We start from the raw sequence: 13,722 nt of genomic DNA, 5'->3' as shown, positions 1-13,722 counted from the left end.
GTTTTAGTGACTCATTCTGACAGGAGGGGGATTGAAGTACCATTCTACTTCGATTAAATGTTTTGCTTTTTTAATCTTCAACATAATGAATTTCTGGAAGTGCTAGTGCATGATACTTGCAGTACATTTCATTCTACATCTAGCTGCATTGATCAAAGCATCACTTAAATTACTTTAATATAAATCAAAAAGTCATACAGTGATTCAATAGCGGTATATTTAAAATATTTTAAACACTTCACAGAAAGCAGAAGCCTCACCTGCAGTCCCTTACCTTTCCCCGTCGCCTGAATCAAACCCTGCAACCTCATCAACCTCTGCAGTAAATGCTAATGTAAACCTAACTAATGTCAGACTGGAGGAGCCTACCGCTGCTCCTTACAACTCTTACCAACCACAAGTGGGCCCCTTAAGAACATCAAGTACTGAGGGAGCTCATATAGTCCTAAGAGATCAAGAGCCATCATCCTTATCGCCGCATATAGATCCAGCAAAGGTACCTGTGCCACATTGTTGCGCTGATTTCCTGCTATACATCAAGCTAGCACATGATCTTTTTGTTTTGCCCTTACTTGGAGAGTTTCTTCTAATTTTTTTTCCTATAAGCGATCATGCAGGTTACAAAAAAGAATTGCTAAGCATCATCTAATGTTTTGTGTGCATGGCTTCAAACTATATACTTTTCACTTCTCAAAGATGACATTTAAAAAAAAAGGCTGCATTCTGTATTTTGATTTTACTTTACATGCGACTTTTTTTTAGCTTGTCAATGTTCTGCTGTTTACTAATGAGGCCTTAAGAAAAATCTTGTTTCCCTAAAATGACACTAGATCTGTATATACTTTAAATCATGCTAAATCCTTGATCATGAAGATTAATCCAATTTGTTAGGTGACTTTATATACTTCCCTAGTAATGCTAAAGCTAACTTAAATGTGTAAAATCAATTTACTTCCACTCTTCCCACCCACTGCAAAACAGTGTGTGTTCTCCCCTACCCCGCCCCAACACCACACCCTAAAGATGAGAGACTATTATTTTTGTCTTTCCCTTTTAATCTAGTTATGTGTGTTTGCTTAAAAATAGGACTGGAAGGGATCTCTTGAATCACCATGTTCAGCTTCCTGTGATTGCAAACAACTGCATCAAATTAATCCGCTTTTAAACAAAATTAAAGCCAATATTTAAAACTTAAGTTTGTTTAAAATACTACATTTCAAATGCAGCTGCGGTTACTCTTCATTTTAACTGAAAAGTATGCCTCTCTCTTAACAGGTATACCGAAAGGATCCGTATATTAATGAAGAAGCATCCAGACAAAGCTATGTCTTAAAACAGCCAGCAATTAATCACCCAGTACAGAGACAGGAAAGAGACCCAAATCTGATCTATGAATCCCAGGCTCAGTATGCAGAAAAACAACCGAGTAGGGACTATGAACAGTCAACATATAGGTATGATTCTACAAACTATGTAGATCAATTTTCTCGTGGTTATGACCCTCGCCTACATTATGATGACCGTGTGCCTCCCTATGAGGAGCACTGGGCATATTATGATGAAAAACAGCCCTACAACCAAACAAGAACAGCTTACGAAAACCAGCCTCCTAGGGATCTTGATTCTAGACAAAATATAGAAGAGAGCACAGAACGCAGCTATTACCCAGCACAACCTCGTTTTGAGGAACCCCCTCCAATGAGCTATGATGGCAGACCTCGCTATGAGCATGCACCCAAAAACTTCAGCTTACCACAAGTGCGATACGAAGATCAACATACTGTTGGATATGACACGCATGGTAGATACAAACAAGAAGCTCAGCCATACCAGCCAGCCATATCTCGATCTCCTGAACCGAAGCAGTACTTTGATCCACATATAAGGGGCTATGAACAAGGTCCTCCTCAGGCTTATAATGCTAAAGCTGGACAATATGAGCCTTCTCATAGCACTTCAGGTGTTTCTCTTCCTCCTCCCCCTTCATCACAAACCAAACAAGAAGTTTTGCCTTCTAACAGTAAACCACTGCCTACACCGCCATCTCTAGCAGAGGAAGAAGAAGATCCAGCCATGAAACCACAGTCTGTGCGAAGTAGGGTTAAGATATTTGAAAGAAGACGATCACCATCTTTGGAAAAAATGAAGGACCCAAGTGATACATCGGCTGTCAAGGTAAGTCGTTTAAGGTTTTTAATTCCTGCTTTTCGGTAATGAGACTACATTGCAAGAAGTAAAATATTGTCTTGGAAAGAAAGCTTTACTGCCTGTGCAATAGCCTCTTAGCAACCTAACTGCAGTATGTTTTAAAAGCAGAAGCTGAAAACTTTTGTGAAAACACTGAAGGGGATCTTGCCATGCTGAACACTCCTCCAATTCATCTTTCACTAGTATTTCATTCTGTTTTTCCTCTTGGGGGAAGGGGGAGCAGTCTTAGTTTTCTTAAGCAAAGTGCTGTATCTGTCTAAATGTTAGAGTCTCAGAGAATATGCTGTGCTTTTCTTTACAGCCTCCAGAACTAGCACCTAAGCCTGCACTCACAACTGTGAGTGGTCCAAAACCAACTTCTCAAAGCCAGTATGAACACGACAAAACAACTTACAGGTAGATGCATAACTGATTAATTAAATTTAGTTTTCAATATGGGATTAGAATATTCAGAAAACACATCTTAGTGGTTCAAACTGGAAACTGCAGAGTGGAGAGTTGGAGTGTGTCGGTGATTTCTGTGTCAATAAGGCAGGGCATAAAGTCAGTTCTTATGGACATGATTGCTGGGAGGTGGGGGAAGGGCACAATATGGGATTTTGGCATTTTTGAGGAAGAAACTTAGCCAGTATCTCCATCTTACTTTTTTCTATGTCTAATGGAGATAATTAGAAAGTAAAACAAAAGGGAAAAGGTAATGTAGAAGGGAAATAAGGATTTTCTTTCTTTATGCTGTGTCACAGCTATGTAATTTCCATGCAATATAGGTTAAAAAGGCAAGGTGTGCAATTGTAAGAATTACATTTTGGTTGCTTTATTACTAGCTAGGTTATAAAATAGAACTTTAATTCAGGTACTTAATGCTTGTTCAACTGTGCAAGGCAACTCTTATGTTGTTATTCTTCGTTAGGGCCCCAGAACCACAGAGACCTCAAGTGAAGCCGCCTGAAGATATTGTGCGTTCAAATCATTATGACCCTGAAGAAGATGAAGAGTATTATCGAAAGCAGCTCTCATACTTTGATCGCAGGAGTTTTGAAAATAAGCCATCTGCGCAGGTTCCTGCCAGCCATCATTCTGAGCCCACTAAACCAATACATTCACAGAATCAGCTGAATTTCACAAATTACTCTAAGTAAGTTTGGGGGATTTCCTTTTTTAATTTGAAAAAGGAGGGAGGCATATAGGACTAAAACAGAAAATCTGCCTCTGTCAGTGGAATTCCAGGGGTTCATGGTATCTAGTTGAAATTATTTTGTATTCACTAAGTCAATTTCTCTGTTAAGATGTAGCTTTAGTTTGAAACACATAACTGTATAACTTTTTATTTTGATAAATGAAATGACTAATTTTTGTGGGTTTCAGGACCTTCAACATGTTACTTCTTTTGCTTACCACTTACTAACAGAATGTAACAAAGTATTTCCTTAGTCTGTCTAATACATGAGTGCTTAAACATCTTTTCAAAGCAAAGGGTTTGGCTTATTTCAGTTCTGCATGCGTTTATTCTGCAGGCAGGCTTGTACACGTTAGCCATGTTTGACATTAGGAAACTGAGCCTTCAGGGAATATTGCTGAGGCCAGAATTTAATCTGTTGATGGAAACATCTGTTTCCTGTATTGTTCTGCTTCCTTGATTTGGAACATTTTGATACAGGAATTGTGTGAAAGCTCATGCAAAGATTTGGCTCAGGTAAAGAACTGGCTATCTTGGAGGAGGATACTTACGCAAACTTTTTGAATACTCTCCACAGTTACCTAAATTTCCAAAATTCGTTTTGATTCAAACCATAACAATGTGTTTGTAACTGTTACTGTGAAAAGCTCTCTTGGCTTGCTGCACGCAGGCCGAAAATCAGGTATTTTTGAAGGCTTTTGTTGCATTCCTGCTTGAAATCTGGACTATTCAGGTCAAGCTGAAAATCTGGCAACCTTAATGTAAATGAGATCTTTAGAGTGAAATAATGGACTAGCTTGCTGAAGTTTTATAGTGTTTAAGTGTATGTGCAAGCTGTCTTTCACGTACTTGATATACTGTGTTCTGGTGCTTGTCTTAAAGGATTTGAGCTAGGACCCAGGAATCCTGTTCTTATTTGTATAATATTGTCTATCACATCCAGTGTCTTCCTCTGTGAACTGAGAATATTGAAATCTTTCTAAAAGCTTGGTAGGTTTTAAAGGATTCACTTTTTTTCTAATCAAGAAGTCTACATATGGTAACTATTTCTTATTTTACTTTTTTATATGCTAAGGAAGGGAGTGCGTATAGTAATCTGTAACTAGTTCTGATTCTCAGTCAAGGATGTTCTTTATCCTTCCTTTTCACTTGCCCTGTGTCTTCTGATGGAGAGATGGGAGCATCTGTCCTGATCCTTGGGCATCATGGGAAGAGACCTAAAAAAAGTCTTGACTGGCCTCATAATGCATTGCAGTAGCTTTCAGAATTATGTTCCCACATGCAAAAAACAATGTTACCCATAGATGGTCCATTGTGATCTGTAGGCAAGGACTGTGTGGCTATCGTAAACGCAAGTAATGCTTTGGGAGAAATGTTGTAAGCTTTCATCGAGTAATTCTGAAGATTGTAAAATTCTTCAGATAGTGTGTTGTAAGCCTTCTTTGTACATTTGTTATCCTCTGCAGTGCTGTCACACACACTGAAAAACATGAGAAATACACAACTATTGAATTTTTGCTGCAGAACAGCTAATACTTAACAGAGATTGTTCCATACTTCTACCTACCAGTTCTGTCTGACATGACACTTCCATTCTTTGGCTGCTCAGTTCTGGTTTTGTTTTGATTGTGAGTTAGTGTATAACTTGAGGACTTGTACTTACGGGAAGGTGACATGTTACTGCCACAGTGGAATAAGATAACACTGTTTTTAAGGCTGATAGTTTCATATGTCAGGGGACAAAAATATGTTGCTTTTTTTTTTTCTTTATGAAAGAATGTAACCCTTAACAGAAAGGGACAGACATGGGAAAGAAAATTTACCCAGGGTAGTCCAGTGCAAATAGACAAAGACTAAAATATTAATGGAAGTAAGTGGAAAGAGATAAACAAGAACACTGCTCAATTGGACAGTACTGCCTCTAGAAGCATACTGCGATGTCCTTGTGTGGAAACACAAAACAATTGCTGTCTTGAGAAAGCATTCGTATTTAGGACTCTCCTTTCACCAGCTTCCAGTTTGTACCCTGTTACTTGCTTGTTATTCATCTTTTTTTCCCACTGAATTTATATGGTAATTGCTATTCTGTGAATAAACTCTTCTAAAAATAAACAGGACTAAATTTGGATGATACAGGAACTGTTGATTATGCAAGCTTTTGCTCCTGCATAATCCATATGATGTATTCTGGGTATGGAGGACAGATTTTATTTATTCACAAGCAATAGTTACAACTTTTTCAGTTTTAAATATTAATGTTAAACATTAAGTTATGTAAGTTCTTTGCCACTGACTAAGTATTGTGAAAGTATGTATTCTTCCCATCGTGTGTACGAATTTGTTTACTCTTTTAATTTGTTGGGGTTTTTATTTGCATCGTTTAGGAAGTGTATGCCATTACTAAAGCTGCTTTGTATGGGTAATGCCATATCTGCATGTTAGTTGTCAGTAACTGTAGAATAAGGGATAGTTTCTCTTTATGTGAGAAAATAGGAGAACTTGTAAATGGACTTGTTTCAGTGGCTCTAGTTAGAGCAATTTATGATGCTACTATCCCTGTGGCTTAGAGTAGTGGATTTGTTCCTGCTTGGTTCAACCTGCATTAGTTTGACATGCTTCAGAATGAGGTAGCTTATCTAAATTTTGTATTGAGTAGGGTTAAGGGTAATCGCATGATCAGTTACAGCCTCATCTGAGGAGGCAGTAAGGAACAGTCTTGTGTTAACTTCTTAAACTGCTCTGGCTGAGCTCTTACGTGTCTGTTACAGAGTTGGAGCTTTTTGAATGGGAACTGAAGATCAGCAATGCAGTCTAAGTTTTCTGTTGTACGCTGAGGTTTATAACCTGTTGCACACTGGTTCATTCTAGTGGTTCATTTCTGCTTCGTTTCAAATTTGAGTAGCAGTTCTGTAACAAAAAATAAGTGGGAAACGACTTAGAAAACAGCATGTCAGTAATTAGAGGAACTTCACTTATCCACACACAAGTTGTAAGCCAGCATTTTGTTGTGGACCACTTCCATTGCATACAGGTTCTGAACAATGTGGTTGAGATTGTGGCTGACCCTTGGTCAGGAGCCTGTGACAGAAGAATGTGCTTCATATTAAGCACAACTTTGTGCTGGTTGTGTTTCTGTTGTCACAGCTTTCTCTTCTGCTCTCTCCATCAAAATGTACTACCTTCCCCATTTTTTCATTCCTCAGAAAGCTGGCAAGCAGTTCTGATCAGGTGTGGAGTGTGGTGGGTTTTTTCTGCAGGCTTTTGCAGTGCTGCTCTCCCCTGCTTAATATCCCCTCTGGGAAGCAGCAATTTCGGGGGGGGCAGTTTTCTGAGAAAGTAGCTACTACCCACCTGGAATAAAGACAACAGTGAGTGAGCATGCAGTAATAATGCCTGTTGTTGGATGAATGGCTTTATATAAAATCAGTGGGAACGGAGGCTTGTACAACAGATCTAAAATGATCTTTTTTTTGCAACACCATTTTTAGAGGTACATTCATACAGATGCTGCGTAGCTCACTGAGCATCACATTCATGTGGTCATCAAGCAGACTTTTTCAAAAGTTGATCAGTCCTTTCCTTGGTTTCCTAACATACTCCTCTGAAGCAGTAAGACTGTTGGTGTCTAAAATCATTGTCTGTTACATTTTTATGAGCATACAGAAAGTGAAGGGACGAGGGAAAGCTGTCCTAATGTAAAATGTATTTTCTTGCAACATATAAGCATGATAAGTGTTAAAAATCAAGGGGAAGTCATCTGTATACTTATGGTTTTCTGTCTCTCCTAGTATTCATAAACAGTTGTTCTAAGATGTCCTTTTAGGAATTCTTGAACACAATCAGAAGCATTTTATGGTGTGGGTTCCGCTATTGGATGAGATGGTAGTGCTGTAGAAACATTTGCTATGAATGCACCCTCAGTACCTGATCTGCAATACAAAACCATCATCAATCTGTGTATGTTAAGACTGAAGAAATTAATGCAAAGTGGACCATAAGTGAGAGATTGTTAGAATACGGGATTTGCATTTTGTTCGCTTTTTTGAATATATTGAATAACTTTTTTATACAGATTGTAACAAATGGCTTAGTGTAATCCTGTTCTTACTTTCAATATCTGTCAATTTGCTATCTTGACCGCCTCCTAATTCACTGACAAAGTCTCATAGTAAATATAGTAGGTGATCATTGTACATATGCATATGGTAAAGGTCTTACCAGAAACATCACGGTTAAAAGTAGTGTTTCTTTGTTTCAACAACCTTGTCATGTGAGAACTGCTAGGACTAACAAAAAGTGTGAAGAAATAATATGCTTAAGATAGAATGACTGTTTTCTTTCATTCTTCTATTGCTGTTTGCTTTGCCATCACCTAGATTTCTTGGCTCTTACACTAGCTATGACTACTTGAAAAGGAACATCAAGTGGTAAGACTGTTGTTGATGTGAGGATGTTTTCAGGTGTCCTCTCGCTGTTACATTTCATCACAGGCATTATGTGCACAAATTCTGAAAGTAAGTGCAATATATTATAGTCAAAAATTACATGTATTTGAAATCCATCATTTCCTGAAATAAACTTTTGGAGAAATATTTCTAGTATAAGAAAAACGTTTTGAAAATAAGATTTTAAAGTTATCTACACTATGCACATAAAGCTAGTGAAGCTTAAGCTGATTACATTTCTAATTGAGATGGCATTGTTCAAATACTAGGTGTATTTAGAAAAGTTGTACTAGAATCCATTCTCCTATTGGCTAATTATGCTTTTCAAAAACAATCCACTCACCCCCCCCAAAACGTGGATTTATATTTTTATTTTGAAGATGTGTTAAATTAGAGAATACTTTTTTGTCGAAATTACCGCAAATGAAATTGAAAAATTAAGATCTTGTAGGCAATTATGCAAATACACCTGAAATGTCATCTGCCTTTTGTTTGCCATGGTTTGTGTTACTAATCTTCTTCTAAAGATTCAATGTTGTCTTAATCTCTTGTGCTTATCAATAAATGTTTTTATACTTGAGACAGGATGTTAAAGAAAATCGTGTTTTAATGTTTATAGGAAGAGGTGGAAATCAGGTGGTGATAGAAGAAAAAAAAAAAGTGGTGAATGCAGGAGCTCAGAGCCCTGAGGAGACTGAACAGTCAAATGTGTGTTTTTTTTCCTTTTATTTCAACAGGGGGAAACCAACTGATACTGAACCAATGGATAGGCCTATTGGTGAAAAACGCTATGAGCCAATCCCTCAAGTTACAACTCCTCCTCCTGCTCCTTCAGTCCAGTATACACAACCTCAGTCGATTAATAGTCCTGTCCTGTCTCTCCCAGCACATCACAAGCCTGCACTTTCTGAAGGTGAGCAGTTGGAAAGCTAACCTGTCTCAGTGGTAACAAGTATTACTTGCCAGGTGCTTGTGTGGTTGCTTCAGCATGTCTACACTGGTGACTGTGTTGTTCTCTAACTGAAACTTGGAATAATTAGTGAAAATAGCTTTTTACTATAGTGAGATTGAATTTTGTGAAATGATTTGGTGATCCTGTCTGAAACCGTAACTTACAGGTGTTAATAGTCACTATAACTGTCTTTTCCATATTTAGTGGTCTCAGCAAAGATGAAGTAAAATTTCCAGTACTTAAAAAATATACCTCTTTTTATGCCTTGGACCAGAATTCTTTAGGCATGAGTAACAGTTGTAGGCTTCTAAAAACAGAAGAAAAAGTTGTTTTCAGTTTCACATTGAGAGGATTGCCCAGTTCAACTGAATTTTTCAGTTTGTGCAAGTGCATAATAGTATTTCAATACTTTTTTCCTCTTTTTTTTTTTTTTTTTCTTGGGTTCATGGTATAAATCAGTCTAACCTTTTTATTGAAAGGTCATACCATGGTATCTAATGTTGTTAAAGGAAACATTGGATAACTTGCCTGAACATACAAAATATAACAGGAGGACAGATGATCTAAGAGAGCTAAGCTGAACTTGTATATAGTAGATTAAGAATTGACTAAAATGTATTCTTATGCCATAGTGTATGTGAGTAGAAATTTCTGATGGTTACTATGGGTTCTTGTATTTTTATTCGTGTTGCAGTTAACTCTGTGTCTGACCCTCCTCCACCTCAGAATAAGCCAGCAATTTTCAGATCCTCTAGAGAGGACACTGTGCAGTCCACTTTTTATCCTCAGAAAAGCTTCCCTGACAAAGGCCCTGTTAATGGAACTGAACAGATTCAGAAGACAGTCACTCCTTCTTACAACCGCTTTACAACAAAACCTTACACTAGTGCTGCAAGGCCCTTTGAGCGCAAGTTTGAAAGTCCTAAATTCAACCATAATCTCTTGCCAAATGAAGCTCAACATAAACCAGAGTTGCCATCAAAATCTCCAAATTCTCCTCAACCAATTTTGAAAGCACACAGCTCATCGCAGCCTCCCGAGTTTGATAGTGGAATGGATACCTTTGCTGTACAGGTCGACAAGCCTAAATATCAACCAAATAATGTTAATGCTGTGCCTAAAGCCATTCCTGTAAGGTAAGCTGCTGTTTTTTTCTTTCCATTAGTACTTCTATAGGAGCTCATCTGTGAAACCTGTGAAAAAATACAGCTCTTCTTTTTTTTTTTTTTTTTTTTCTTCTTCTGTACTTCCAATTTCTGTTGATATTATAGTTGAAAGAAATTCTGCCAAAGGGCATTGAAGAGCATTTGGATAGATACTTAAAGTTTGTCCTATGTCCCTGTATCATCTTGCATCCTCTTATTAGAAAGTGGCATGGCTTTTATTTCCTGTTTCTCATACTATAATTATAAATCTTCTGGTAGAGAGTAATCATTTGTCCTCTCAATTTGTTTCTAGAAGATGTAATTAATTTCTAAGGATAGCTGTTCCATCAAATTGTGTTCATTCTGTGTGCTTAGAGAGAGACCTCATGGTACATGTCCGTAAGGGATATTTTAAAAATACTTGTAAAAAGAGGAAGTCACTTTAGCAGTTTCATATTGATTCTCTTTGCTATGAGACAAAGCAACAACTTCTTAAAAGTAGCTTGTGCTTGCCTAATATGCTTTAACTATAAGAACTATTGCAAGAGCAACAGATAGTATTACAATCTTAAGCTATTTGCTGGCTTGTTAAATTCTTTTCACTAGTATTTGCAGAACAGTGTTTTATTATTCTTTGATTTCAACATAATAATGTATGAACCAGACTTGAAATCTTGCTTGATGTTTCAGTAACTCAGAAATTTAATAGACTAATCAATCCTATTTGTTCTTAAGCACCTGAGAAATTTTTTTATGCTATATAGTTTTGTAGACTGCTAGAAATTTTGAAATTACTGGTTCTTTGAATGAAATTCTTTAGAAATTGATCTGGAATCTACTCAAACTACTTATCTGATAATGTTATATGCTTCTCTTTAGTTATATCCTGGCACCCTGGAAAAAATTGTGTGGTTTTTGTTTTTTACGGGCTTTGTTTTCAATGTATATCTGAATAGCAGAGTTCAGTGTGGCTCGTGTAAGAATTATTACTCCTTATGTTATTAGTCACAATGGAGTTGTGGGAGGAAAAATAAACTTTCAGTCTTAATTACATTTGGTTTTACTAAGCTGAAGTGTGTAGCCGGGGCAAGCTCTTCCTGTAGAATCCCAGAAGCAGGCATTTGAAAACACAAGATTCAGATGGTACATATTGTCCAAATTCTTGCTTTAACTACTTTCTGAACGTTTTCAGAATTTGTGGGCTTTGCTGGGGGGGCAGGTTGTGAAAATGTTCCCTTCTCGTGGCAGAACTTGAACTACTTTCATCTTAGTTGTCCTGCACAATCGAGTGTGGGACACATTTAATGCTTTCCTAAAATCAGTGCTAGCCTACTCTAGGCTGTGCTCTGCTTAAATGTTAGAGGAAAATATGCCACTGACTTACAGGAAGAAAATATTGATAAAACTGCTAAGCGCTCTCTCTTATATTCAGCCCTTCAGCACTCGAGGATGAGGAGGAAGAAGACGGACACACTGTTGTTGCCACAGCAAGAGGTGTATTTAACAGCAATGGTGGTGTATTGAGCTCCATAGAGACTGGAGTTAGTATTATTATACCACAAGGAGCCATTCCAGAGGGAATAGAGCAAGAAATATATTTCAAAGTCTGCAGAGACAACAGTATACTTCCACCTTTGGACAAGGAGAAAGGTAAAAGCTGGCACTGTACACTGTTCCGTTATTTCATACAATTCTAACAGAAGCAAAATAGAATATGAAAATACTTTAATATGCTTCAATATATGACCTATATTTCTGTATAAAGATACAGAGTATACATCTCACAAGAAGTATAAGGGAAACAATATTCTGCTTAATATTGAAAGTTGTAAGCAAGATGGAGGCCCTGAATTATAACTTGAGAATATTTAGTTTGTAGACTTAAGTACTGATTTAAAACTTAGCTAGTACACTAAAGGAAGGTTCTAAATTCTTTTTTAAGAATCTTTGAAATTGTAGATTCCCTCACAAAGTGCAGGGATTTATTCTAGGCGTTCTTATTAGAAATATTTCTCCATCTCACAATTAGGACCAAAAGAATTATAAAGCGCATGATTTAAACTAATTTGACTTGAGTTAAATATTTGGAATTTACTTCAATGCTTGAAAATACTCAGCATTTTAATTTTTTTCAATTTCTCTAAAGAAAACAGCTTCAGTTTAAAACAGTATTTTAAGTTTTATATAAAGAAAAGTATATTCCTAACTGACTTATTAATAAGGGTTGAGTAGTGTATCTTAGTTGAGCAATTTTTTCATAGTAAGTCTCTTTCATGCCACTAGTCCGGTGTACATGCATTTTCTGACCTGCCAGATTCCTAATTTCCTCAAGTCAAGAAACTAAAGCGGTTAGTTTCATAAATTTGCAGTTAAGGCATTACTTGCAATCTGCAGTTACTTTGAATCTTTACGAACCAGACATAGCTTCTTCCTCAGCTGAAGAATCTTACATTAACAGTTGGAGTTTTAAACTAAAAATAGAGGCTACGTGTTTGTATGCTTTATCTTTTGACTGTTAGAATAAGGGTCATAGGCTCTTAAGCTGCTGAAGGCTTCATTCAGTCCAGTATGCCATAAATCTATACAAGCAGAACATCACAGCTGTAGTGCAAAGAGAAGCATGAACAAGGCTGCTTACAGATTTGAGGATTTGTTTCTTTTGATGCACCTACTTAGAAATTAGTGGGGGAAAAAAAAAATCACAACATGATTTCATCATCAGACTTGTTTATCCTTTTTCATTTTGAGATTGTGATATGGTCCATTGAAAAGTCACTTGACTGCTCCAAAAGAGACTAGAGAAATGATCTTGCTAAGTGCTGTTCTTTACTGACCGGTCAAAATGTTCATATTTTTTTTCTAAAACTAAGTGGCTGAGCATCTCTGTAATGTAACTATGTAATAGTTTGAACCTATGTCAAGAAGCACCAGTAACAGATTTTTCTTTCTCTTAACTATAGGTGAAACACTTCTTAGCCCCTTGGTAATGTGCGGGCCTCATGGACTCAAATTCCTGAAACCAGTGGAGCTGCGCCTGCCACATTGTGCGTCTATGACCCCTGATGGTTGGTCTTTTGCTCTAAAATCCTCCGACTCCTCGTCGGGTATGCTGTCCTCCCTCTGTCCTTTTGGGGCTTTTGGGTGCTATCGTATAATTTAAGTTAATTTGGCTAAAGGTGATGCTGTGTAATATAAAGAACTCGATCATTGTATTTGTGTCAAACTCTCCCATTTCACTTTCATTACAAATGTCTTTCTTACATTTACTCATGGTGCAAATTCATAGCTAAAACCATGATAGCAGAAAAAGAGTAATATCTCTAGTTTACTAAATATTATCGTATTTTTCTATTCTGTCTTCTTTCTTGAGGACTGCTACAGCTGAATACACTTGAAATGATAGTCGCACTAAAATTGAGAGGAAATGATTATGTACCTCTGATTGGCCTTTGTAACATAACTGGTGTTTGTCTGTTGCTTAATTAACCATATAGGACTCTGGCAACTCTTAACAATCTGCATGCTCATAAGTCATGATTTAACACTTGTTAACTGTTTCCATGTGTGCAAGTTGATGCTAACAATTGGCTCATTTAAGAAAACTATAGTGTTCAGTAAAAGCATTTACAATTCATTCTAATGTAGCTGGATTTTCCACAAGACTCTTCTTGCTTGCTTCTGCCTATTTCTCCTCTACCGCCTTTTACCCAGAAGTTTCTGGTTGATAGTAAAAGTTGCAACTAGGTTGCAATTTTATTTACCTGTTCATTTTTACCTCACTGTGGCTTTCTGGGA

At 37.1% G+C, this 13,722-nt stretch overlaps 1 protein-coding gene across 6 annotated transcripts in view; it reads left to right on the top strand.

Annotated features, from left to right (window-relative positions):
• The window catches only part of TJP1 (tight junction protein 1), a 165,818-nt gene that overhangs the window by 147,876 nt on the left and 4,220 nt on the right, over positions 1-13,722 (top strand). For 2 of the 6 annotated variants that reach the window (XM_009469696.2, XM_087743536.1), the window contains 8 exons: positions 245-496; positions 1,276-2,175; positions 2,510-2,604; positions 3,119-3,343; positions 8,568-8,743; positions 9,477-9,918; positions 11,360-11,577; positions 12,888-13,031. In XM_009469696.2, the coding sequence (XP_009467971.2) occupies positions 245-496; positions 1,276-2,175; positions 2,510-2,604; positions 3,119-3,343; positions 8,568-8,743; positions 9,477-9,918; positions 11,360-11,577; positions 12,888-13,031 (2,452 nt within the window). The remainder of the gene's footprint in view (positions 1-244; positions 497-1,275; positions 2,176-2,509; positions 2,605-3,118; positions 3,344-8,567; positions 8,744-9,476; positions 9,919-11,359; positions 11,578-12,887; positions 13,032-13,722) is intronic. The other 4 variants (XM_087743535.1, XM_087743534.1, XM_087743538.1 and 1 more) reach the window with 4 other exon arrangements.

This window comes from Nipponia nippon, unplaced genomic scaffold (genome assembly GCF_047370975.1).
Source record: "Nipponia nippon isolate SJK-2023a ecotype South Korea unplaced genomic scaffold, ASM4737097v1 scaffold_9, whole genome shotgun sequence".
In the NCBI taxonomy this organism is placed as follows: Eukaryota; Metazoa; Chordata; class Aves; order Pelecaniformes; family Threskiornithidae; genus Nipponia; species Nipponia nippon.
Note: the sequence above shows the minus strand (reverse complement) of the source record. Positions and strands in the feature narration are given on the sequence as shown.